Source organism: Hypanus sabinus, chromosome 27, assembly GCF_030144855.1.
Source record: "Hypanus sabinus isolate sHypSab1 chromosome 27, sHypSab1.hap1, whole genome shotgun sequence".
NCBI classification, from domain to species: domain Eukaryota; kingdom Metazoa; phylum Chordata; class Chondrichthyes; order Myliobatiformes; family Dasyatidae; genus Hypanus; species Hypanus sabinus.
In genome coordinates this window covers 38,953,745-38,981,402 of record NC_082732.1, presented here as the reverse complement: position 1 = coordinate 38,981,402, position 27,658 = coordinate 38,953,745, and the positions used below count along the sequence as shown (strand labels likewise).

At 44.3% G+C, this 27,658-nt stretch overlaps 1 protein-coding gene across 5 annotated transcripts in view; it reads left to right on the top strand.

The window, feature by feature from the left end:
• The window catches only part of pik3cd (phosphatidylinositol-4,5-bisphosphate 3-kinase, catalytic subunit delta), a 248,283-nt gene that overhangs the window by 141,569 nt on the left and 79,056 nt on the right, over positions 1–27,658 (top strand). For all 5 annotated transcript variants that reach the window (XM_059952278.1, XM_059952276.1, XM_059952277.1 and 2 more), the window contains 2 exons: positions 18,608–18,776; positions 24,456–24,684. In XM_059952278.1, coding sequence (XP_059808261.1) covers positions 18,636–18,776; positions 24,456–24,684 — 370 coding nt within the window. In that variant the 5' untranslated portion in view covers positions 18,608–18,635. The remainder of the gene's footprint in view (positions 1–18,607; positions 18,777–24,455; positions 24,685–27,658) is intronic.

The window sequence follows — 27,658 nt, the reverse complement described above, 5'->3', positions numbered from 1 at the left end:
AAATATTGAAAAGCTGAGAAATAGTGGATGTGGAGAAGATGTTTCCTATAGTGGGGGAGTCAAAGACCAGGGAGCACAGCCTCAGAACACAAGGATGTCCTTTTAGAACAGAGCTGAGAATTTTTTTTTAGCCAAAGGGAGGTGAATCTGTGAAATTTGTCGCCACAGATGACGTGGCTATTTGAGTTACTGTCGCTTTCCTGTCAGTTTAAACCACTCTGGCCATGCTCCTCTGACCTCTTTCACTAACAAGGTGTTTTCACCCACGGAACTGCCGTTCACTGGATGTTTTGTTTTTCACACCGTTCTCTGTAAACTCTAGAGACTATTGTGTGTGAAAACCCCAGGAGATCAGCAGTTTCTGAGATACTCAAACCACCCCATCTGGCACCAACGAGCATTTCATGGTCAAAGTCACTTAGTTCACATTTCTTCCCCATTCTGACGTTTGGTCTGAACAACTGAACCTCTTGACCATGTCTGCTTGCTAACAAAGTGGCCGCTGAGCATAGATTTATCACTTGTGTAATAATTTATCATTGACCGTGACACAGAAACAGGTTCTTCAGCCCACAAAGTCTGCATTGAACGCAACGCCAAATTTAACCAAATCTCTAACACAAGGGATTCTGCATATGCTGGAAATTCAGAACCGCGCACAAAATGCTGGAGGAACTCAGCAGGTCAGACAGCATCTATGAAGTGAAATGTTTTGGGCTAACATCCTTCTCCGCTGTCCTGTTAAAGGGTCTCTGCTTGAAGTATCGACTGTTTATTTCTCTCCATAGATGCTGCCTGACCTGCTAAGTTCCTCCAGCATCTTGTGTGTGTTTAACTAAATCTCTTCTGGCTGCATGTGCTCCATGTCCCTCAATTCCCTGCATGTTCACATCTGTCTAAAAGCCTTTTAAATGCCACTATCGTATCTGCTTCCGCCACCACCCATGGCCGCCCATTACAAGCACCCACCCTTCACCTCACTTAAAAAAAGAAAACTTGGCCCCGCACACTTCCTTTAAACTTTCCTCTTCACACCTTAAATGCACCTCATCGTTGCCTCAGGCAATCGATTTGCTTCTGATGTTTTCTTGCTGTTGATAATTTATAACTAGAGTCCAAAGTATTTAAGAAGAGAAAATTGTTTCTTGCAGATTTGCTGGAATGGGTTACAAGTACTAACCAGGCAGATGTTATCCATAGACACAAGAGATTCTGCAAATGCTGTAAGGACAAAAGGGCACCATGGTAGCACAGCAGTTAGTGCCTCTCTATTGCAGCTCAGGGCACTCTGGAGTTCAGGGTTCAATTCCAGCAACATTTATAAGGAGTTTGTACATTCTCCCCGCGAAATGCCTGGGTTTCCTCCAGGTGCTCTGGTTTCCTTCCACAGTCCAAAGACCTACCAGTTAGTAAGTTAGTTAGTCATTATAAATTTTCCTATGATTAGGCCTGTGTTAAATAGGTGGGTTGCTGGGCACTGCAGTTAGTTGGACCAAAAGAGCATTTTCTGCAGGTCATCTCTAAATCAATAAATAGATAGATAGATATTGCTATTTATTCATGTTTTATTTATTTATATTTGCATTTGCACAATTTGCTGTTCATTAACCCTGTTTGTGATTACTGTTCTATGGACTTGTTAAGTATACCCGCAGGAAAAAGAATCTCAGGGTTGTATATGGTGACTTGTATGTACTTATAATAAAACTTACTTTGACTTTGATAAATAAAATACTGGAAGAACTCAGCAGGTCAGTCAGTACCCATAGAGAGGAATAAAGAGTCAATATTTTGGATCTTCAAGGGTCTCGGCCAGATACCCCGACTTGCTACCTCCCGGCTCAAAACGTCTTCTGTTTATTCCTCTCCATAGACCTGCTGAGTTCCTCCAACGTTTTGTGGACATTATCTTTCTTAGCTTGAAAGTTTAGAATCAAACAGATAAAGGAACTGTGATCATTACAGGATTCAAGTTAATCAGTGTACAACTCGGGTAACTTGCTGGTGAGTGAACACAGGCCTCTGCTGATAAGATGGATAGGAGCATAGTGAATGTGGCAGCCCCCCCCCCCCCCCCCCACCCACTCCTCCTGCTACTTTCTTCTCAAATTGTTTGCTTTCAGCTGTGGACGGCAAACTTCAGTTGGCTCGGGAAGCCACAGAACGATTGCACAATGAAGATGAATTGTCTCATGTCTAATGTGCATAAAGTGTACTGTCTGCTCAGGGAGAAGGCAGGGCAAGATCAACTCAGTACAAGAGCAGGTAGCTCGTGACCCAGTGTATCATCGACATGACCAAAAGGCAGTAAATAAAAGTCACCTTCACAACCAAAATTCCTTTTTATGTGTTGTTGACCAACGGCATTACAAAATGTAATATTTGTACTTAACCAGAATCAGGTGATAATATGCCTGGCATATGTCATAAAATGTGTTATTATGTGGCAGCAGTACTTTGCAATATATTGTAATACAGACATTATTATTTTTATATATTATTATTACATTATAATTATATATTGTAAATTACAATATATAAAAGTATAGTCTTTTTACACTATACTGTAATTATTGCAAAAAGAGAAAATAAAAGTTCTGAGGTAGTGAGGTAAAAGTAGTGAGGTAGCGTTCATGAGTTCATGTCCATTCAGAAACCTGATGGCAGTGGGGAAGAAGCTGTTCCTGAATCGTTGAGTGTGTGTCTTCAGGCTCCTGTACCTCCTCCCTGATGGCGGAGGGGAAGAAGCTGTTCCTGAATTGTTGAGTGTGTGTCTTCAGGCTCCTGTACCTCCTCCCTGATAGTAGTAATGAGAAGAAGCTGTTCCTGAATTGTTGAGTGTGTGTCTTCAGGCTCCTGTACCTCCTCCGTGATGGCAGAGGGGAAGAAGCTGTTCCTGAAACGTTGAGTGTGTGTCTTCAGGCTCCTGTACCTGCTCCCTGATGGTAGTAATGAGACGAGGGCTGTCCTGGATGATGTGGGTTCCTAATGATGGATTCCACCTTTTTAAGGCATGGCTGTTTGAAGATGCCCTTGGATGCTGGGGAGGCTGGTGCCCATGATGGAGCTGACTGAGTTTACAACTTTCTGCAGCTTATTTTGATTCTGTGCATTTCCACCCCCCCCCCCCCCCCAACGGTGATCTAGCCAGTTGGGATGCTCTCCATGGTACGTCAGTAGAAATTTGCTATCGTCTTCGGTGACAAACCAAATCTTCTCAAACTCCTAATGAAATATAGGTGCTGTTGTGCCTTCTTTGCAACTGCATTGATAGGGTAGCATAGTTAGTGTAACGCTGTACAGCGCCAGCGACCAGAAGGTCAGGGTTCAATTCCCATTGCTGTCTGTAAAAAGCTTGTACGTTCTCTCTGTGAACATGCAGGCTTCCTCCGGGTACTCCAGTTGCCTCCCATATTCCAAAGATGTACAGATTAGGGTTAGTGAGCTGTGTACATGCAATGTGGGCGCTGGGAGCAAGGTTACAATTATGGGCTACCCCCAGCACGTCCTCGGACTGTGTTAATGGTTGATGTGGTGTACATATGACAAACAAAGCTTTATACTAGAAACGTAGAAAACCTACAGCACAATACAGGCCCTTCGGCCCACAAAGTTATGTTGAACATGTCCCACCCTTAGAAATTACTAGCCTTACCCATAGCCCTCTGTTTTCTAAGCTCCGTGTACCTATCTAAAAGTTTCATAAAAGACCCTATCATATCCGCCTCCACCACTGTTGCCGGCAGCCCATTCCACGCACTCACCGCTCTCTGAGTAAAAAACTTTCCATGCACTCACCACTCTCTGAGTAAAAAACTTACCCCTGACATCTCCTCTGTACCTACTCCCCAGCACCTTAAACCTGTGTCCTCTTGTGGCAATCATTTCAGCCCTGGGAAAAAGCCTCTGACTATCCACAAGGTCAATGCTTCTCATCATCTTATACACCTCTATCAGGTCACCTCTCATCCTCCCTCGCTCCAAGGAGAAAAGGCCGAGTTCACTCAACCTATTCTCATAAGACATGCTCCCCAATCCAGGCAACATCCTTGCAAATCTCTGCGCCCTTTCTATGGCTTCCACATCTTTCTTGTAGTGAGGCGACCAGAACTGAGCACAGTACTCCCAAGTGGGGTCTGACCAGGGTCCTATATAGCTGCAACATTACCTCTTGGCTCCTAAATTCAGTTCCATGATTGATGAAGGCCAATACACCGTAAGCCTTCTTAACCTTTAAAATCTTTAAAATTTTGCTGCCATACAACAAGAAGTTTCACTGCAGTGAAATTTATGTCTTTTCCAGGGTGTAAACCTGATTCTGATTCTGAAATTCCCCGCACTATAACAGTGACTACTTTTCTGCTCGTAGTCGTTCTCCAGAAAGTGTTGCGAAGAGACAATTAAACTCAAATCTTTCTTTTATCATTGAATTGTACTCATTAATTGCAACTAAACCAAAACGGGCTTTACCATGGCCTCATGCAACAAAGGGAAAATTCTACTCCAATGTTATCTTCTGAAAGATTAGATGAAAACTAATCCTATTTTTGGGGCAGATCTCAATAAGAAATCTGGCTCCAAAGCTCCTGATGATGCCCAGGACAGCACAGAGAATGCATTAACAGGATAGATTTAACCGGTTCAGCAGCTGTCAAGTAAGAGAAGACTTAGGGACAGCTTTGACTCTTTGAATCTGCTCTGCCTTAGTATCTACCATTTCCCTGCACTATCCCCACCTCTTCCCAGGATGGAAACGGCTAAAGCGAGGGAGCATAGTTTTAAACTGATTGGAGGAAAGTATAGAGTGAATGTCAGAAGTAGTTTTCTTTATACACAGAGAGAGATAGTGCATGAAATGCCCTGCCCAGGGTGGGGGTAGAAGCTGATACATTGGGAGCATCTAAGAGATGGATGATAGAGGAAGTAGAGGACTATGGGAAAAGGAAAAGGTTAGATTGATCTTAGAGTAGGTTAAAATGTCAGCACAATACTGAGAGCCAAAGAGCCTGTACTGTTCTATGTTCTAACCTTTGATTTCCTTCAAGTCTGGAAATCTGTTGATCTTGGTTTTGAAAGAACTCAGTTACTCATCTCCCACTGTCCTGTGGGACAGAGAATTCCAACAGCTCACTGGCCTCAGGGAGAAGATATTTCTCCTCATCCCAGCCCTGAACAGGAAGCCATCTCCCCCAATACGCATCTCCATGGCCTGTTGAACCCAGCAAGTTGCAATGAGATTAGTTCTCACACTACTGAGTTCAAAGATCAAAGTTCAAAGTGAATTTATTATCAAAGTACATACATGTCACCATGTACAACTCTGAGATTAATTTTCTTACAGACATACACACAAGTACAAAGAACGACCGTACCCAACAATAAATATTGCTGCTATTGAGTTTATTTTTGTTAAAGCAGTATGTTTTAGAACTTCTATAAAAATTAAAGATTAATATCCACGAAATTACTAACGAACTAAAAAGCTGCATTTTGCGTTCTCCTGGCATGTCACTCCTCCCGTCCAGTCTTAATGCACTTGCTGTGTGTGAGCCAGGTCCAACTTGGCTTAGTCACAGATTTCTCAAAACCATTCCCTTCCGAGCAGAGGCTCTGTCACAATTTGTGCTCGGAATTTGGTTATGGACTTGTTTGCTAGCTGATCGAAATTGGAGAGACCATCCCCTCCCACCCCCATTTTAATTGAACTAATTTGTCTTCATCTTCGCATAGGACCCAGTTTTACTATCTCAGTCTGAAGTTACAGTCACAGCAGCAGTTTGTAGCATTCCAGCTGTTCACAACCTGTTGCAACGTTCGTGTGAGCCAATAACTGGGGATGCATTTTGTTTTTAAGTGTTTTTAAGTCAAGCTTTGAGTTTATTGTCGTAGGCATTGTAGAGGGCGGTGGGGTGAAGATAAGTCTCTACCAATGGGCGTGTAAGACATTCCTTTCCTCCGCTAGTCTGCAGGTCACCCTTGGGCAAGGTGTAGCACCTACTTGGCCCCTGATCGGGGTCACGTGAAGCCAGGGGAGCAGGTGGTGGATGGTCGTATGAGCAGCCGGTGCATATCACAAGTCCTGGTAATGTGACCACTGACAATCTCTGAATAACGGCTGGGGTTACCCAGCTTGTAAAGACACTGCCCAGTAGAAGGTAATGGCAAACCACTTCAGTCAAAAAAAATTTGCCAAGAACAATCATGACCAATGACCGTGATTACCCAAGATATGACAAGACAAATAACGAACGGCCGATAAATTACATGAATATTAGCTCCTTGCATCTGTAGCACAGTGCATTACACACACAAGTTAACATAAATTTAAATTAACATAAATAAAACATAACTTAATGAGAAAACTTATCCAAAATAAGCATCACAACAAGGTGCAAATTGAGAGATTGAAGAAACATAGTCTGAGATAGAATTAGAGTTTTTCAGTTAACCTGATGGCAGTGGGGAAGAGGCTGTTGTTGAACCTTGACATGTGGGTCTTCAGGTTCTGTACAACTTGCCTGATGGCAGCATTGAGGAGGGGTCATGGGCTTGATGATGGATGCTGCCTTACTGAAACATCGTTTCTGGTAAATGTCCTTGGTGAGGAGAGCTGTACCCATATTGGAACTAGCTGAGTCCATCACTCTCTGTAGCTTTGTGCGTTCCTCTGCAATGGATCAAATCAAACTGTGATGCAACCAGACAGATTGTTTTCCAGTGTACATCTGGAAGAGTCTTCAATGACTCACCGGATCTACTAACTGCTGGACCTGCATCCATTGTGTTGGACTCAGAATAGATCCTCTGAGATGCTGACACCCCAGGAACATGAAACTGCTCACCCTTTCCACCACCGACCCTTCAATGAAGAGTGTGCCTACGTGCCCGTCCTAAAGTCCACAATCAGTTCTTTGGTTTTCTTGACTTTGAGTATGAGGTGGTTGTTTATTGAAGTTTGAGGATCTCTTTGGTGTGGATTCCTGGTGCCAATGGGCACAGTCTAAAATCTGTTTAGTGCAGATCCCTTTAGCGTTACATCTACAATGAGTGACCACTCTATTAGGGTGCGCCCCAGTATACCCCATTAATACAAATATCTAATCGTGTGGCAGCAACTCAATGCATAAAAGCATGCAGACACGGTCAAGAGGCTCAGTTGTTGTCCAGACCAAACATCAGGATGGGGAAGAAGTGTGATGCAAGTGACTTTGACCGTGGAATAGTTGTTGGTGCCAGACAGGGTGGTCTGAGTATCTCGGAAACTGCTGATCTCCTGGGATTTTCATGCACAACGGTCTCTAGAGTTTACAGAGAATGTTGTGAAAAGCAAAAAAAAATCTAGTGAGCGGCAGTTCTGTGGCCAAAGCATCTTGTCAATGAGAGAGATCAGAGAATAATGGCCAGACTGGTTTTATATATATATATATATATCTTATTGTAATTTATAGTATATTTTATATATTTCATTGTACTGCTGCCGCAAAGCGTCAGATTTCACAACGTATTTCAGTGATAATAAATCTGATGCTGAACGTTCAGTTTCCCCTTCGTGCCCTACCATAGGAAGGATGTGATTAAGCAGGAAAGAGTCCAAAAAAGATGCATAAGGATGGTGTCAGAACCAGGAGGCTTTAGTCATAAGGAGACTACTGGATAACCGGAACTGTTTCCTTGGAGTGAACGTGGCTGGAGGGGTGACCTTTTAGCTGTACCTGAATCACGAAGGGAATACGAAAGGTCGATGGTCACTGTTTTTAGTCTTCCTGGGGTAGGGGATTTGTGAACATTGATTTAAGATGAGTGGGGGAAGATTTAAAGGGGGCATGAGAGGCAAATTGTTCACGCAGAGTGTGATGGGTATATGCCAGAGGAAGTGGTTAAGGCGGTACAGTAGAAACATTTAAAAGAAACATTTAACAGGTACATGGGTAGGAAGGATGGAGAGGAATATGGGCCAAACGTGGGCAAATGGGACTGGCTCAGGAAGGCACCATGGTCAGATTGGGGTGAAGGGCCTGGTTTATGCTGTTTCATTCTCTCTCTCATTTCCTGGTACTCTACAACATATCCTCTCCCACGGGCTGTGGCAGTGCTCTGGTTCTGTAACAGCTGCTTTGGCATAAGTGGCTGAGGCCTTCCATAGACAATGCCACCATGCATGATCCAAATCTCCCAAGGGGAGGGCAGGCACACAGCTCTAAGTTGCAATGGATGGTGTGTGGCTTGAAGGGGAACCCACAACTGGTGGTGTTGCCAAGCTGCCATTGGCCTCGTCCTTCTGGCTGGTGAAGTTCAGGGGTTTGGGACATGCTGTTGGAACAGCCCAGAGCTGGTGAACCTACAGCATTTGTGCCCCAAAATGGCAGGTGCAGTATTTCTGTTAGCACAAGGCATGAGTGTTTTCATAGGAATCTATATTTGTTTGTACTAATTCATTAATCAAGATTAAAATTTATTTATTTGTAAATATTTGTCATATTTACATCAAAACAACAGTAAAATGCACACAACACCACACACAAAATGCTGGTGGAACACAGTAGGCCAGGCAGCATCTGTAAGGAGAAGCACTGTCGACGAACAACAACACACACAAAATGCTGGTGGAACACAGCAGGCCAGGCAGCATCTATAGGGAGAAGCACTGTCGACGAAAAACAACACACACAAAATGCTGGTGGAACACAGCAGGCCAGGCAGCATCTATAGGGAGAAGCACTGTCGACGAACAACAACACACACAAAATGCTGGTAGAACACAGCAGGCCAGGCAGCATCTATAGGGAGAAGCACTGTGGAGGTTTCGGGCCGAGACCCTTTGTCAGTAAAATGCACAATTTGCTTCAACGACCAACACAGTCTGAATATGTGGTGGGGGCAGCCACAAGTGCTGCCATACTTCTGACGCCAACATAGCCTGCCCAGAGCTTACCAACCCTAACGTTTAGGTCTTTGGACTATGGGAAGGAAGCCCATGTAGTCACAGGGAGAACATACAAACCCTTAACAGACAGCAGAGGGAATTGAACCCCAGTCTTGCTCTGTAATAGCACTACGCTAACCTCTGCCCTATCACTGAAATAGCGTTATGCTAACAGCTCCACTATCCTTGTAGTAGTGTTATGCTAACCACTGCGCGATCTATACTGCCAAATGAACCAAAGGATGATTTTTTTACTATCCGAGAGCAGTGAGATATTTTTCCACAGGAGTCTGTGATCATTGTTACTAATTGATTAATCGATGATGTTCTCTGCTAAAATTTGCCACGGCGCACGAGATAATTTTTAGATGATTATTGGCAATTTGGGCAACCATTCTCAAAGAAGTTTGCCACCCCTGGCTAGGCAAATAATTGCAGTACATTTTTTTCAGATAGTGCACTGACAGCATGTGAGAGTGAATGTATTGGGTGAAGTGGGTCGAATGTCAAGCAGGCAGCTTTGACCTGGATAGTATTATGTTCTTGTTGAAGATGCCTTGGCAGGAGTTTCCATAACGTTAACCGTCAACTATCAGAGAGTATCTTCTATGTGGTGCCTTTCCTTTTCTGACCTTCAGACGCCGTCCCCCAGATACTGAAAGGAAGGTGCTAAAATGCTTCTGACTATGTGACTGCTGAGAAGAGATCAAGGTGTCAGTGGAAATAGGAATATGATACTTACGCCAGCAGCTGAGCGTGCGTTACTTTCACCAACAAATTGTCTGCCCACACATTGAGAGATTAGAAACAATTGTAAGCCCAGCACACAGCAATGAAGAACAAACACGATGTTTTAAACTCTCAAAATTCAAGAGATCTGAATAAATATCAGAGCAAGTGAACCTGAGGTTCTGTTTTGAAGTCTCATCTTTGAGGACGAGAGGTGTTTTGATAGAGATGTACAAGAGGCGTAGATTGAGTGGGCACCGGAGACTTCTTCCCCGGGAATGGCTAATATGAGGGGGTATCATTTTTTAAGGTGATTGGAAGAAAGATAGAGGGGATATCAGAAAGAGTTCTTTTTTACACAGAGAGTGCTGAGTGTGTGGTAGAAGTAGATACATTAGGAAGGGCATTTAAGAAACTATTAGATAGGCACATTGATGATAGAAAAATGGAAGGCTATGTGGGAGGGAAGGGTTAAATTATTCTTAAAAGGTCAGCACAACATTGTGGGCCGAAGGGCCTGTACTATAGACAATAGACAATAGGTGCAGAAGTAGACCATTCGGCCCCTCAAGTCTGCACTGAGCTGTAACATTGTTCTATGTTTATAAAACTGGTTGTGGAAAAAATTCCCTTCAATTAGTTGTCTAATCAGTTTGAGAACGTTATTTTATGAGTATTTTGATAAGTATTGAAAGTGTTTGACAAGAGATTTATTCCTGGTCAACAGCACGAAACGTGAAAGTAGCGGTGTCAGACAATTTGTACCCTGCCTCTTACTCCCATTGCGTTGATATTTCTGAGGCAGAGAACAACGTGCTGGGGTTACCATGCCTGGTTCTACTGTCTGGCCTTGAGTTCCCATCTGCCACTTGCCACTGCCTCTTCACAAAACCAAGGCTGATGCAATCTTAAACATAACTCTACTTTCCTGCCTGTTCCACACAACCATTAACTGCCCACTAGGTCAGAAATCAGTCCTTGACACTATAGGGCAGAGGAGCACCATTAGGCCATTCGGCCCATCAAGTCCACTCTGCCATTTCATCATGGCTGATTTATTATCTCTCTCAAGCCCAATCTCCTGCCTTCTTCTCTTTGATGCGCTTGCTAATAAAGAATCTATTAACTTCTGCTTTAAATATAATCAATGACTTGGCCCCTACTGCTATCTGTGGCAGTGAATTCCACAATTCACCACCACTGGCTAAGGAAATTCCTCCTATGCTCTGTTCTAAATGGACGCCACCCCCCCCCCCCCCATTCTGAGGCTGTGCCCTCTAGTCCTAGACTCCCTCACTGCACATCCAGTATATTTAGGTCTTCCAGTATTCAAAAGGTTTCAATGAGACCCCACCTCCCCATTATTTTAAAACCAGTGAGTACAGGCCCAGAGCCCAAATGCTCCTCATGCTTTAACCTTTTCATTCCTGCCATGATTCTCGGAACCTCCTCCAGACCCTCTCCAAGAACAGCACATCCTTTATTAGATAAGGGGCCCAAAACTGTTCACGATACTCCAAATGCGGTCTGACCAATGCCTTATAAAGCTTCAACATCACATCCTTGCTTTTATATTCTAGTCCTCTCTAAATGAGTTCGCGTTGAACATGAATTTATTCAGTAGCTGGTCCTCCCATGACTCCCTGGTGAAGAGAATCCAAAAGGTTCTTCAGAGGATGTTCCTTGTTACATGTGGGACACCATTCAGTTTGAAATGATGGTCCCCTAGTTCTAGATTTCCCCACAAGGGCAAATATCCCATCAGTGTCCACTCAGTCTATCCCCCTCAAAATCAATTCTCCAATGAAGTCATTTCTTGTCTTTCTCATTTCCAATCTGCAGCGCCCAAATTGCTGAACTCTTCCTCAACAACACAAGACGTTCTGCACAAAATGCTGGAAAGGGGCATGGTAGCGTTGTGTTTAGTGTACCGCTATTATAGCGCCAGTGAGCTGGGTTCAATTCCTGCCACCTTCTTTTGTAAGGGGTTTGTGGGCCGAAGGGCCTGTATTGTGCTGTAGGTTTTTCTATCTGTCTGTTCTCCCTGTGACTGCATGGGTTTCCCTCCTGCTACTCCGGTTTCCTCCCATGTTCCAAAGATGTGCGGGTTAGTAGGTCGGTTGGCCACTTGGGTGTAATTGGGCAGCGCCTGATGAAGTTTCTTATCCCAAAATGTCGACTGTTCATTCCTTTCCCCAGATGCTGCCTGACCTGCTGAGTTCCTCCAGCATTTTGTGTGTGTTACTCTGGATTTCTCTTTTGTGTTTATAACTGAGCTGGCACAGGTTTGTCAGGCCGGATGGCCTTATTTAGTACTTTCTTTCTGATGGACCCATGTTAGTCAAGTAACATTGGACACCCAGCAGACCAGCCCAGTGACACACTACTTCCTGTCATTCCTTCGCGGATCACTCACTGTTTTACGTGGCTGGTTAGCTCTGCAGTTGAGGCCTTTGCCTTGGTTAGACAACCATGTTTCTCTGTCTTCTCTCAGCCCAACCCAAATGCCATTTTCTAAGAGGATTCCTTGTAGCAGCTTGCAAGCTATTGCAGTTTGCCTAGACCTCCGCCCATATCCTAACCATAATAAGACCACAAATCATTCACTGACATGCACGACAAGCCCAGAGCTCAGAGTGTCTGCACAGAGGCAAGGAGGGTTCAGTTCTTCAACTTGGAAAGCCCCTTCTGCATGGCCTGTTTCCCCTTCAGCGTTTAGTTACACTTTGAAAGACTTGCCGAGTACTTAAACAAAATAACAAATGCACCACCTACCAGTTTGTGCGGTTTTTTAGTTACTCTTTAGTGGAAAGAAGTGGGAGTTGTCGTCTGAATCCAAATGCGCACTTAGCCTAATTATGAAAACATCTGCATAGAGATCAAATGGATAGCCATAGTCTTTTTTTCCCAAGGCAGAAAAGGCTAACACCAGACAGCGTAACTTAAAGGCGATTGGAGGAAAGTATAGGAGGGATGTCAGAGGTAAGTTATTTTTCTCACAGAGAGTGATAGGTGTGTGGAACGCCCTGCCAGGGATGGTGGTAGAAGCAGGTTCGTTGGGGCTTTTAAGAGACCATAAGATATAGGAGCAGAATTAGGCCATTTTATCCATTGAATCTGCTCCACTGTATCATCATGACTGATCCATTTCCCTCTGAACCCCAATCTGCCTTCTCCCACAACCCTTCAAACTAATCAAGAACTGATCAACCCCTGCTTTAAATGTACCCAATGACTTGGCCTCCACAGCTGCCTGTGGGAACAAATTCCACAGATTTACCAGCCACTGGCTAAAAAATTTCCTCCTCATCTCCATTCCAAAGAACGTCCCTTTGAAACAGCCCAACAATCTCTCAAGCCTGATCTACCATATAAGACCATGGCAGATCCAGAGTCTCATCTGCTTTTCCATCGATCCTCCTTGATTCCTTTAATCCAAAACCTCAGGAAAAATCTGAGCCTTGAATAAAATCTCGGCTTTCTAGGGCCAAGTACTCCAAAAACCTGCTGTCCTGGGAAGGGAACTTTTATCCTTAGCAACCCGCAGAGACGGGACTGAAAGCGTTAATATATAAAGAGCGTTTGATGGCTCTAGGCCTGTACTCACTGGAGTTTTAGAAGAATGAGGGAGGGATCTCATTGAAACCAATGGCATTCCCACCCCTGAATGTGAGGAGTTTGTAGGTTCTCCCCGTGACCGCGTAGGTTTCCTCTGGGTGCTCCGGTTTCCTCCCGCAGTCCAAAGACGTGCCAGTTGGCAGTTTAATTGGTCATTGTAAATTGTCTCATAATTAGGCTAAGGTTGGTGCGTGCCTAGTGGGCAAGGCATCAGACTAGTAACCTGAAGGTCACTGGTTCAAGCCTCAGCTGAGGCAGCGTGTTGTGTCCTTGAGCAAGGCACTTAACAACACATTGCTCTGCGACGTCACCGGTGCCAAGCTGCATGGGTCCTAGTGCCCTTCCCTTGGACAACATCGGTGGCGTGGAGAGGGGAGACTTGCAGCATGGGCAACTGCCGGTCTCCCATACAACCCTGCCCAGGCCTGCGCCCTGGAAACTCCAGGCGCAGATCCATGGTTCCTCGAGACCGATGCCACCACCACATATAATTAGGCTGTTAAATTGGGGATTGCTGGAAGGCATGGCTTGAAGGGCAGGAAGGAACTATTCCACTCTGTATCTCAATAAACAAATAAATAGAAGTTTTGGAAGACCTAGGTAGAGAAGACATTTCTTTATCCAGAGGAATTGGCTGTGAAATTCATTGTCACAGTCGGCTGTGGAGGCCAAGTCACTGGGTGTGTTTAAAGCAGAGGTTAATAGGTTCTTGATGAGCAAGGTGAAAGGTTACTGGGAGAAGGTGGAAGAATGGGGTTGAAGGGGAAAATAAATCAGCAATTATCGAATGGCAGAGTGGACTTGTTAGGCTGAACGGCCTAATTTTGTTCCTAAGTCTCATGAGAGGGTTGGTGGCTTAAGTTACTGTCAAGAGCTTAATGTGTAGGGGAGTAGTGGAATCTCAGGAGAGAGTTGATGGGCATACTGGGGAGAATGAATTTCAGGTAATATTGGGGGAGGGGTGGTAAACTGGTATGTTATGGTCATATGTATGAGTGAAAAACTTGTCTTGCATGCTGTTCATAGTCCATTGAGGTAGTACAAGATAAAACGATAAGAGTGCAGAATAAAGTGTTAACATTTTTTCAGAGAAAGTGCAGTGTAGATGGACAGCAAGGTCAAGGTCACAGTGAGGTCAACTCTGCGGTCAAGAGTCCATCTTGTACTCAGAAAACATTCAATAATCTTATGATATAAGCAGAATAGAAACAGTCCTTGAGCCTGGTGGTGTGTGAACTGGCACACTGATAGGCCAAAAGCTCTGTGATACTGTCAGACTCTACAGTACGAGGGAGCAAGGGAGGGAGGGAAGGGGCTTGTTTTGCTGTTGCCCGTGCTCTTTGTGTTCTACATTGACCTGCTGAGTATTAAGGGGCATGCTGTGCTGGCGCCATTGGGTGTGTGGCTTGTTATTGCAAGCAGTGAATTGAATTGACTTTATTACTTACATCCTTAGTATACACGAGTAAAAATCTTTACGTTACATCCTCGTTTGAATGTGCAATGTGCAATTTATAGTGATTTATAATAAATAGTATGCACAGCAGGATAGTCAATATAACATAGAAATACAGTTGCGACAGCCTGAATTAAGCAGTCTGATGGCCTGGTGGAAGGAGCTGTCCCAGAGCCTGTTGGTCCTGGATTTTGGGCTGCAGTAGCATTTCCTGGATGGTAGCAGCTGGAATAGTGTGTGGTTGGGGTGCCTTGGATCCCCAATGATCCTTTGGGCCCTTTTTACACACTTGTCTTTGTAAATGTCCTGAATAGTGGGAAGTTTGCATCTACAGATGCGCTGGGCTGTCCGCACCACTCTCTGCAGAGTCCTGCGACTGAGGGAAGTACAGTTCCCATATCCGGCAGTGATGCAGCCAGTCAGGATGCTCTCAATTGTGCCCCTGGAGAAAGTTCTTAGAATCTGGGGGGCCCATACCAACCTTCTTCAAGTCTGAGGTGAAATAGGCGCTGTTGTGCCTTTCTCACCACACAGCCAGTATGTACAGACCACGTGAGCTCCTCAGTTCTGTTTATGTCAAGGAACTTAAAGCTGTTCACCCTCTCAACCCCAGATCCATTGTTGTCAATAGGTGTTAGCCTGTCTCCATTCCTCCTGTAATCCACAACCAGCTCCTTTGGTTTTGTAACATTGAGGGAGGGGTTGTTTTCTTGACACCCTGTGTCAGGGTGATGACTTCCTCTCTGTCGACTGCCTCATTATTTGAGGTTAGGCCAATCAGCATAGTGTTGTCAGCAAATTTAATTAGCAGATTGGAGCTGTGGGTGGCAACACAGCCATGGGTTAAAGGAGGGGCTTAGTACACAGTCCTGATGATACCTGTGTTGAGGGTCAGAGGGGCAGAGGAGAGGGAGCCCACTCTTACAACCTGCCGGCAATCTGACAGGAAGTCCAGGATCCAGCTACACAGGGCAGAGTGAAGGCCGAGGTCTCTGAGCTTCTTGTCGAGCCTGGAGGGAATTAGGGAATTAACAAATTTCATGTCACATGCCAGTGATAATAAACCTGATTCTGATTCTGAACGCTGAACTGTAGTCCAAGAACAGCATTCTCACATAAGCATTCCTCTTCTCCAGATGTGCAAGGACGGTGTGTAGAGCTGTGGCTATTGCGTCGTCTGTCAATCGGTTGTGTCAGTAGGGGAATTGTAGGGGGTCCAGTGTGGGTGGTAGCAAGCTGCAGATGTAATCCTTGACCAGCCTCTCAAAGCATTTGCTTATTATTGAGGTGAGTGCGACAGGACGCCAGTCGTTCCGATATGTTGCCTTGGTCTTTTTAGGTACAGGGACAATGGTGGATGTTTTGAAGCAGGAGGGCACTCTACACTGGGAGAGGGAGAGATTAAGAATGTTTGTAAACACACCTGCCAGTTGTGCCGTGCACATCCTGAGTACTCACCCTGGGACGCCGTCTGGTCCCGCAGCCTCACGACTGTCCACCCGTTAGAAACACCTGCGTACTTTGGCCTCAGAGATGACCAAACTACTGGTCATATCATCTGCGGGTCTCCTCAGGCGCTTAGTATGGGTGACATTGAATTGAGCATAAAAAGGGTTTAGCTGGTCTGGGAGTAAAGCATCGATGTTGGAAACTCCACTGCGTTTAGCCGTGAAGTCTGTGATGGCATGCAGGCCTTGCCTTAAGCTGCGTGTGTTGGCAGAAAGTTGAGTCTAAACTTTGTCTCTGTATCGTTGTTTCGCTGCCTTGATGACTTTGCGCAGGTCTTGAGTTCATGTCAGTTACTGGCAATGTATGCTTTGTTGTGCGTGGTAAGTGTGGCTCGCACGCAAACAATGCATTTCACTTTGTGTTTCGATGACACATAATAAACCATCTCGAATGTTACAGTCACAGGGAGAACATACAAACTTCTGGCATAATTGAGCCCAGGTCCCTGGCATTGTAAAGCATTACTGTCATGACTGCACTACCATGCCACCCATGGGGTGGATGATGGAGGGGAGGGAGAGGTAGTTGAGTGACAGGAATGAGGAGTTAGGGGAAAACCACTGTGAAAACACTTGGCTTTAATTCCCGAACGTAGAATGGCAAATCGTCATTTTCTTTAAATAACAGCTAGGGAGAAGTTTGTTGTTGCCAATTGCATAAAAACCAGAATGGGTAGTTATTTAAAGAATGTATTAAATTTCACTTGCATCTGGGGGAAATCCAGGGTTTCTATACATAAATAAGGGAAGTGTGTTATAAATATTAAACAGAATATATGTTAGAATCCTGAACTGTATGAGTGCTTCTATAAACATCCCCCACCCACCATCTTCCAGTTTCCCGACATTACACACCTATATATCTGACAACTCATCCAACATTAGGAACCTTCTGGAATACTCGATGCGCTTTTCCTTTACTTCACGAGGTATTTGATCGAGCAATATCCAGATCCATGGAAAAGAAGAAAACGAGAGGAGGAGTAGGCCACTCGGCCCTTCAAACCTGTCCCGCTTTCAACATGACGATGGCTGATCTATGCTTCGGCCTCCACACCTCTTCTGTGTCATTTATCTATTCCAAAAGTCCAGAATCAGAAACCAGTTTAATGCCATGAAATTTGTTAACTTAGCGGCAGCAGTACAATGCAATATATGAAAATATAGAAAAAAAAGTAAATCAATTCCAGTAAATTTCTGTTCAAAGTAGATTTATTATCAAAGTACATATTTGCCACTGCATACTATCCTAGGATTCACTTTCTTGTGAGTATTCACAATAGAACAAGGAAATACAATAGAACAAATTAAAAACTACACACAAGCAAAGATTGTCAGACAATGCTGCTAGTGGGTGATTGCTGGGCCTAAAATGGCTGCTGCACATCCAACAGTGAATGAACAATAAAAAGAAACTGCAGATGAAAATCCAAGATAAACAATATCACAGCTCGGAGCTTTGGCGTTCAGAGTTCAATCCCGGCGTCCTCTATAAGGAGCTGGTATGTCCTCCCTGTGGAATCCATGGGTTTCCTCTGGGTACTCTGTTCTCCCACAGCTGAAGAAGTATGGGTTAGTAGGTTAATTGGCCATTGTAAGTTGTTTTGTGATTAGGCTAAGGTTAAATTGGTGGGTTGCTGGTGGTGTGGCTTGAAGGGCCTGAGGGACTTATTCTGTGATATATCTCTAAATAAAAGAACATAAAAAAAACAACCATTGTGCCAAAGAAGACAAATTGTGCAATACAAAGAAATAATAATAAAATAATCACTAATAATGAGAATATAAGTTATAGGCTCCTTGAAAGTCAGTCCATAGGTTGTGGAATCAGTTCTGAATGGCAGCAGCGAGAAGTGAGCATGGCCTGGATGGTGCGGGTCCTAAATAACGATGCTGCTATCTTGTAACATCACTCCTTGTGTTCAATAGCAAAGGAAGCTTTTCTGTGATGGACTGGACCGTGTTCACCACTTTTTGTAGGATTTCCCATGCTTGGGCATCGGTGTTTCCAATCTAGGCCATATTGCAACCAGGCAGGTTATTTATCTGAAATCCAGCATGGGAGGAGGCCATTCAGCCCCACATCCATGCTGGCCCTCTCTAGTTGAAGCCACTCTTTTACTCTGCCATTTATCTGCTGTGCAACTTTATTTAGTTCCCTTTTCAATTCAGTTGTGGAACCTCACCCAGTCACTGTATTGTGAAATCGAGCTAGTTGTTGACGAGAAATGGCTCTGTATGCAACATATCAGATGGGTTTTTTTTTAGCTGGTACGCAGTGTGACTTGTGCCATTCGGATCATCTTTAGAGTCTGGGGGGCGAGCCAGTATTTTTTCTCTGTAAAAAAAAACCTTCTGCGTTTTGTGTCACAGGGAAGAGCGGAGCTGAGAAAGGGACATAATGCCGCCAGGAATCCATTGTCATCAGGATTTCTGGACTGAGGATGAGAATCCGGACGTGGAGGTTGAATTCTTGCTGCCGACAGGGATTTACTTGAACTTCTGCGTGCCTCGTAGTTCTACAATTAAGTTCATCAAAAAGGTTAGTCGGTCATGAAAGCAATGTGTCTATGCCAATTTGGCATGGGTATTGAAAGAAAAATTCTACTGCTTCCTCTCAAACCTGAAGGTGTTCTGTTTGCCTTTTGGGTTTTCCTTTTAAAGTATAGGGTAATTCTGGTAATTCTCTTAATGTTTTAAAGTCCTGATGAGAAAATTTTCTGGGATGGAATCTGTCCTTGAACCTGGAGGTATGTGCCCTCAAACTTTCAGACCTTTTGCCTGATGGGAGAGGGGAGCATAGATGCTATCCAGCACAGGATGTAAGGCACGTAATTCAAAACTAACATTGTACTCGGTGTTCCAAACAATCAGAGCTATGGTATGATCCTCAGGAATTCAGACATCCATTGTATTATCCAACCAGCATAATACCTTAAAAAGGAAAGCAAGGCAGAAAAATAGTTAATTGACATATTGTTGGTCGTTACTAAACCTCAAATGTACCTAACCGAGTAATTAACCTCTGATGTTTTGCTAACAGGAAATTGTGGCCTTAGAGAGAAAAGACAGAATAATCTCTCAGACAGCAGACTAGTATATTGTACATCACGTAATGCTGTTCTTAGACAGCAGACTTTTTTTTATATTTAAGTCATGGGTGGTATGCGTAAAGGACAACAATTCCTTTCCATTTCCCTTCAGGAATCTGGGGTTAAGATGCTAACATGAACCTTGTGGTTCCTCAGAGAGAAAAAAAACAAATGAGAATATGTTGGAACTGCTCAGCAGGTTAAGCAGCAGCCAGAGAGAGAGAGAAACTGAGTCAGCAGAATGGAAGAAGGACGCATCTCTGTCTCTCTCGCCGCTGATGCTGCTGTACGTTAAGAGTTTCAGCACCTTCCAGCTTCACTCCTGAGGGAGTTGGCAGTGGAAAAGCATTTTGTCTGATTAGCAGAGATACGGGGAGGTAGTGGTATTCCCATGAACCAAAGGGAATGCTTTCACTCAACTTCATTTGCCCCATCATTGAAATGTCCCTACAAACTTTCAAGGACTCTTCATCTCATGTTCTCAATATTTATTGCCTATTTATTTATTGTTTCCTCTTTTTGTATTTGCACAGCTTGTTGTCTTCCACACTCTGGTTGAATGCCCAAGTTGTTGCGCTCTTTCATTGATTCTGCCATGGTTATTATGCTATAGATTTATTGAGGATGCCCGCGAGAAATCAGATCTTAGGGTTGTATATGGTGACATATATTTACTTTGATCCTTGTCCTTCTGAGGATAGAAGTTCAGATTTGTAGAGTGAGATCAGAGTATCCTGGTCAAGTAACGCAGTGTATTTTGTTAGAACAGTGAGCTGTAGTGGTGGGAATGAATTTTTAGAATGGTGCAGGGAGCACTGGTCAAGCCTTGTCCTGAGTGCTGTTGAACTTTTTGAACTAGTTAGAGCTGCTCACTTCCAGGCAAGTATATTCTAGCACGTTCCAGACTTGCACCTTGTAGATGTTGGAAAGGCCTTGAGCTGATAAAAAGTGAATCAATTTCCAGGAGATCCAACCTACCTACTGCCTATGAGGCTGCCGGCGTTCAGGCCAGCAATGAAGGTCCTCCATCTCTGATGGTGCTCAGGGCTTCCTTCATCATGTCAGTCACTCGGTTGTCAATACTATCAGTCGCATAAGTCCAAGGTGGAGTCGCAGGAAAACCATCGCGCTCAGATGTAGGATTCTTCATTGCTGCTTCCATAACAATTTTATTTACCAGTCAGGGTTGAAAGCCCTGAGCTGAACCCAGAACCCGGAGGACCAGTGGTCCACTCTTAGTCTGGCCGCTACCCTTTGACCTGTTTAGCATGGGTGACCTTATCAAGAACCAAAGCATAGAGCCCTGACTCCAGCCAATGTAGCTCTCCGGGTCATCGAGACACCCAAGCCTCCAAACCCAAAGACAACTTTGTGGTCCTCTTGGACGTTCCAGAGGATACCTGATTTAAAAGGTGGGAAAAACATTGTCACATTGGCTATGTAGATGGGATTAGCCGAGGTGCCACAGCCACTCCCTAAACCTCTGTTTCCAAAAATTTGAGCACAAGAGATTCTGTGGATGCTGGAAAATTTGAGCAACATACACAAAATAGTGGAGGAAATCAAAAAAAGCTCAAAGAAAATTTATTATCAAAGTACATATAGTCTATACCAACTGAGAATAATTTTCTTGCAGGCATTCACAGTAGAACAAAAAAATACAATAGAATCAGTGAAAAACTACACACAAAGACAGACAAGCAGCCAGTGTGAGAAAGAAGATAAACTGTCCAAATACAAAAATAAGTAAATAAATAATACTGAGAAGGTGAGTTGTAGAGACCTTAGAAGTGAGTTCATAGGTTGTGGGACCAGTTCAGTGTTGAGGTGAGTGAAGTTATCCACGCCGGTTCAGGAGCCTGATGGTTGAAGGGTATTAGCTGTTCCTGAACATGGTGGTGTGGGATCTAAGGCACCCGTTCCTTCTTCCTGATGGCAGCAAGAAGGAAGCATGGCCTGCATGGTGGGGGTGCCTCGATGATGGACGCTGCTTTCTTGTGGCAACACTCCATGTAGATGTGCTCAGTAGTGGGAAGGCCTTTACCTGCGATGTACTGGGCTGTAACATTAAATCAGGCCAGCCAGCACCAGTTCAGCCTGATCTGCTGATTTCCTCGAGCCTTTTGTGCATGTTATATAAAATGAAAAATACTCACCAGCATCATTGTCACTGTGTTCTCCCACCATGACTTTCTGAAGTGTCACCCTTAACCAAAAACTCATCTGGACCAGCCACGTCATTACTCTGTCTACAAGAGGAGTTCAGAGGCTGGGTAACCTCCGGGCAGTGACTCACCCTCTTGACAGCCCAAAGCCTTTCCATCATCTATAGGCAGTGTGTGTGTGTGTGTCAGTAGCAGATTGAAAAGGAGATTAGCCACGTGTCTGAAAACAATTTTTTTCAGAGCTGTAGAGACCAAGCAGATGAGAGGCAGTTGATCAGAAAGATAGTTTACTGAAGTCGTTGTAACTTGCAACTGGTTGCATCAATCTAGACATAGTGGGGTTTGGGAGCAGGAACAGGATCGCTGAGGCTAATTGTGTAGATCTTCCCAATTGAAGACACTGTAAGGCTGTTGTTCAATTGGAAAGTAATCGCTGTAATTTTCTGAGTCAAGAGGTCTACAGGGCATTAAGTTCATCATTACATAATATGTACAACCATTGCTTCATCACCGAATAAACTACTTGTATGGAACTTCCTCTGCAATAGTGTAGAGGAAGGATTGCATACTCAATACCTGTAAATGCAACAGAAATTCTAATATTCCATCAGAGAGCTAATGTATTAATTGCACAAGGTATTGTTTTGTAACGAGATAAAGGACAGATTGAAGCTTTCAACACAACCATTATCCCCCCTGAGGTTTAATTTGAAGCCCATTACAGCCATCTTTGATTCCTTTGTGCACATATTACCATTTACATGATGTCTGGCAGTACAGACTTGATGGGCTGAATAGCCTAATTCTGCTGCTATGTCTTTTGGTCTTTATTAATGTTCATTTCTAACAATCTATACTTTCTCTGAGGAGGTAGCAGATGTGGCTTTGCATTGAAAAATTACTTTTTTTTAAATTTTTCCTCAGCTGCATTGAAATTTGTCCATTTAAATTACTTCCCAGAAGCCCTGCAAACTCTCCTGTCCTCCCTCTCTAAGAAACTCAGTCTAGTGTTATCATCATCATTATTATGGCCCACGTAGTAAGACGTGGATGATCATGGTCTTGATTGGGATTGTTTTTAGCAAATCATTGCACAGAGGTGGTTTGTCATTGCCTTCTTCTGGACAGTGCCTTTACAAGACGGGTGACCCCAGCCATTATCAATACTCTTCAGAGATTGTCTGCCTGGTGTCAGTGGTCGCATAACCAGGACTTGTGATGTGTGCCGGCTGCTCATACGACCATCCACCACCTTCTCCCATGGCTTCATGTGACCCTAATCGGGGTGGGGAGGCTAAGTAGGTGCTACACATTCCCCAAGGGTAACCTGCAGACTAGCGGAGGGATTGAGCACCTTACATCTCCTTTGGTAGAGACCTATCTCTATCCTGCCGCCTTAAATTACTTCCCAGAAACCCTGCAACCTCTCCTAACCTTCCCTTCTGAGGAACACAATCCAATATTAAATACAGAAGGGTTTCAAATGTCCTAAAGTGTTCCTTGGTCAAAAAAAATAGGTTTGAAGTCTAATCATTGTTGCAATGCCAGCAGCTTACATACTGTTCATGCAGATCAAATCATTACACAGAGCATTGAGGCAGAATAAGGTGAAACAATAACAATGCAGAATAAATTGTAAAATCTACTGAAATGAAGTGCAGTGTAGTTAAATGATAAAGTGCAAGATCATAATGAGGCAGATTGGGAAGGCAAGAATCCATCTTGTCAAAGAGGTCCCTTGAGGAGTCTGATAACAGCAGGATAGAAGCTGTCCTTGAGCCTCGCGGTACATGCTATCAGGGTTTGGTGTCTTCTGCCCGATGGGAGAGGGGAGAAAAGAGACTGTCTGCATTGGCTGGGGTCTGTGATTACATTGATCGCTTTACCAAGGTAGTGAGATGTATAGACAGAGCCCATAGAAGAGAGGCTGGCTTTCCTGACGAGGTGCGCTGTGACCACAGCTCCCTGTGGAGTCTCGCGGTCACGTGCGGAGCAATTGCTGTACTGAGCAGTGATGCATCCGGACAGAATGCTTTCTGTGGTGCTTGCATGAGTCAAGTGAATATGGAGGGATCGGGGTAATGTTCAGGCAGATGAGATTTAGTTTATTTTGGCATGGTGCTTGGCACAGACATGGGTACCACAGAGGCACAGCCGTTAGCCCAGAGCAGGGTATTGGAGACTGGAGTTGCAACGAGTTTAGACAATAGACAATAGGTGCAGGAGTATACCATTCAACCCTTCGAGCCAGCACCGCCATTCACTGTGATCATGGCTGATCATCCACAATCCCCGTTCCTGCCTTCTCCCCATCTCCCTTGACTCTGCTATCTTTAAGAGCTCTATCTAACTCTTTCTTGAAAGCATCCAGAGAATTGGCCTCCACTGCCTTCTGAGGTAGAGCATTCCATAGATCCACAACTCTCTGGGTGAAAAAGTTTTTCCTCAACTCAGTTCTAAATGGCCTACCCCTTATTCTTAAACTGTGATCTCTGGTTCTGGACTCCCCCAACACTGGGAACATGTTTCCTGTCTCTAGCGTGTCCAATCCCTTAATAATCTTATATGTTTCAATCAGATCCCCTCTCATCCTTCTAAATTCCAGTGTATACAAGCCCAGTTGCTCCAATCTTATAACACATGACAGTCCCGCCATCCCAGGAATCAACCTCGTGCCCGTTTGTACGTTTTTCCCGTGACTGAGTGGGTTTCCTCCAGATGCTCTGCTTTTCTCCCACAGTTCCAGGATGTACGGGTTATTAGGTTAGTTTGTATCGTGATTAGGCTCGGGTTAAATAGGCGGGTTGCTGGGCAGTGCAGTTCATTGGACCAGAAGGGTCTATTCCGCCCTGTATCTCTAAATAAATAAATAGGGTTTGGTTAGGGTTTGGTTAGGGTTTGTTCTGTCGCGATGTGTCTCAGACAGCGAGGACGGGAATAACATGTTGCCTCCTCCATCTGCAGTTGCTTTGGCAGCAGGCCCAGCATCAGCCGCTTTTCCACACTTTGAATGAGCCCGACGCCTACGTCTTCACATGCATCAACCTCACAGCCGAGCAGGAGGAGTTGGAGGATGAGCGTAGGCGGCTCTGCGACGTCCGGCCGTTTCTCCCCATCTTGAAGCTTGTAGCCCGCGAAGGAGACCGCGCAGAAAAGCTCATTAACTCCCAGATCAGCCTTCTGATCGGCAAAGGTAAGATCCGCGGAGCAGAGCCACAGGTATTGGAATCTTGGGGGAGATTGAGGGTGGAAGAGTGGCTCAGTGGGTAGAGCCTCTCAGTGTCTGAAACCGGGGTTCAATCCTTACCACAGGCACTGTCCGTGTGGAGTTTGCACATCCGCCCTGTGGTTTCCCCGGCATGTTTCCGTTTCTTCCCATGTCACAGAATCAAGTGGGTTAATCAGCCACTGTGAGTCACCATGGGTCAGTGGTGTTCATAGGAATGTGAGGAAAGTACAGAACTAAAGATTCGCTGTATTTGTCGACATATGCATCGAAACATGTCAAATGTGTCGTTTGCAACAGCACAGTCCAAGGATGCGCTGGGGGCAGCCTGCAAGAGACACCAGCGCTCCTGGTGCCAACGTAGCATGCCCACAACTCACTGACCCTAACTTGGACATCTTTGGAATGTGGGAGGGAATCGGAGCACCTGGAAGAAATGCACACTGTCACCGGGAGAACATACAAACTCTGTACGGGCAGTGGTGGGAATTGAACCCTAAATACTGACACTGTAAAGCGTTATGCTAACTGCTATGCTGCCATACACCTTTGTGTGACACAAGGATAGCAAAATAAGATTAATGTAGGATTAGTGTAAATAGGTTAGTCTGGACCTGTTGGGCCAAAGAGCCTGTTTGCCTGCTGTAATCCTCTATACCTCTAACACTAAAAGAGAGAACAGGAATTAGAGATTTTTGTAAATGAGGTTGGAAAATATGTCTACACAAAGAATGGAATTCATGGAGATGAACTGTTGTGGATTGGTTGTTAATGCCTTCACAAATCAAAGTATTCTTGAGCTTCCTGTAATACCCCCACTTCACTATTCCCCATTTCCATTTCCTTCTCTCACCTTATCTCCTTAACTTCTGATCCCCTCCCTCCGGTGCTCCTCCCCCTTTTCTTTCTTCCACGGCCCTCTGCCCTCTCCTATCAAATTCCCCATTCTCCGGTCCTGTGTCTCTGTCACCAATCAACTTCCCAGCTCTTTACTTCACTTTACTTCTTTACTTTCTCAGCCTGTAACGTTGACTGTACTCTTTTCCACCGATGCTGCCTGACCTGCTGAGTTCCTCCAGCATTTTGTGTGCGTTGCTTGGATTGCCAGCATCTGCAGATTTTCTCTTGCTTGGCATTGAGTACAGGAGATGGGATGTTATGTTGAAGCTGTATAAGGCATGGGTGGGCCTTAATTTTGAGTATTGTGTACAGTTTTGGTCACCTACTTACAGGAAAGATAAGTAAACGTTGAAAGAATACAGAGAAAAATTACAAGGATGTTGCTGAGTCCAGAAGACTTGAGTTATAAGGAACAATTGAATAGATTAGGACTTTATTCCTTGGAATGTAGAAGATTGAGAGTAGATTTGATAGAGGTATACAAAATTATGAGGGGTATAGATAGGGTAAATGCAAGCAGGCTTTTTCCACTGAGTTTGAGTGGGACTACAATCAGAGATCATTGGTTAAGGGTGAAAGTTGAAAAGTTTAAGGGGAAAATGAAGGGCACCCTCTTCCCTCAGAGGGTGGTGAGAGTGTGGAGTGAGCTGCTTGCACAAGTGGTGGATGCAAGCTCAATTTCAACATGTAAGAGAAGTTTGTGTATGTACACAGATGGTAGATGTATGGAGGGCCATGGTCCCGGGGCAGGTTGATGGGACTTGGCAGTTTTCATGGTTCAGCATGGACTAGATGGGCCAAAAGGCCTGCTGCTGTGCTGTACTGTTCAATGACTCAATGTGACATTGATCGACTTAGGCTAACTGCAGGTATAACCAGGTGGGGTATGGCTAGTTGCTACACCTATCAGCCACAATATTCTTGAATTATAGAACAGGCTCAAGGATTGAATGGAATCTCCTCCTCCTTGTTAACTATGTATTTATTTATCTGGCCTCATAAATCCTCATTGCCTCGCCAAACTCAGAGATTACCAGCCCTCCGTCTGGAGAGAGAGACCTGGTCATTTACTGCTCCTAGCCTCTGCCCCTAAAATGACCCATAACGTTTTGCGCTATCCCCAAAAATAAATCCCTACAACCTAAAAACCTAAGCGTGAGAAATTCTGAGGCTGTGCCCTCAAGCCAATTGAATTTTGCGGGCTATTCACCATTCCATGCCATCGCCTTTATTGCTCATTTTATTCATTTTCAGTGATGAGGGAAGATAAAGATGGAAAATACTTTGTGTTGTGTTGGAATGAAGTTGGATTTGTAGGTATTGTCCCGGGAATGTATCTTCCCTCTGAAGAACTCCCTAAGCGTTGTAGAAGGAGAGTTTTGCTTGTGAATCATCTGTTACTGGAAGGGGAGTTGTTGCTTGTAGTTCACTATTGTGACACAAAATCGTAAGAAATGTTCTTGAGCAGCTTCCGGGAATAAGTGCGAGGATTTCTGCTCTCGCTTGCAAGAAATGCAGTTGTGGTTTGGCTGCCAGAATGGGAGTCGTTGGTTTGCACCTAGTTTCGACAATGCGTTGACATTGCCGTACAGAGTAGGGAGCCCATAAGAAACATTCCAGTGAACAGATTACAAAGTTGGTTCCGCAAGTCAGTAAAGGAAAGGGACCTCGATTTGTTTGATTTGATGTTGGGTCACAGATATCACTGTGAATACAAAAAAAGTGTCTTCCAAGATTGTTGATGAAATGTGAAGGGGGTTATAATTCCAGATTGTTTAATGTCATTTCCAGTATACAAGAGTAAAGGAGGACAAAATAATTTTTACTCCAGATCCGATGCAGCACAGAGAAAACACAATAGAGTAAAGAAAACAATAATAAAAAAACACAATAAATATCAACATGTAAATATATGTCATGTACAGATGTGTCTCTCTTCCTTTCTTGGGCATTGGTGTTTCCATACCAGTCAGTGATGCAACCAGACAGATTCCTGGTTTATTCACTTCCAAACAACGACAAAGTCTCTGCCTTCTTTTTC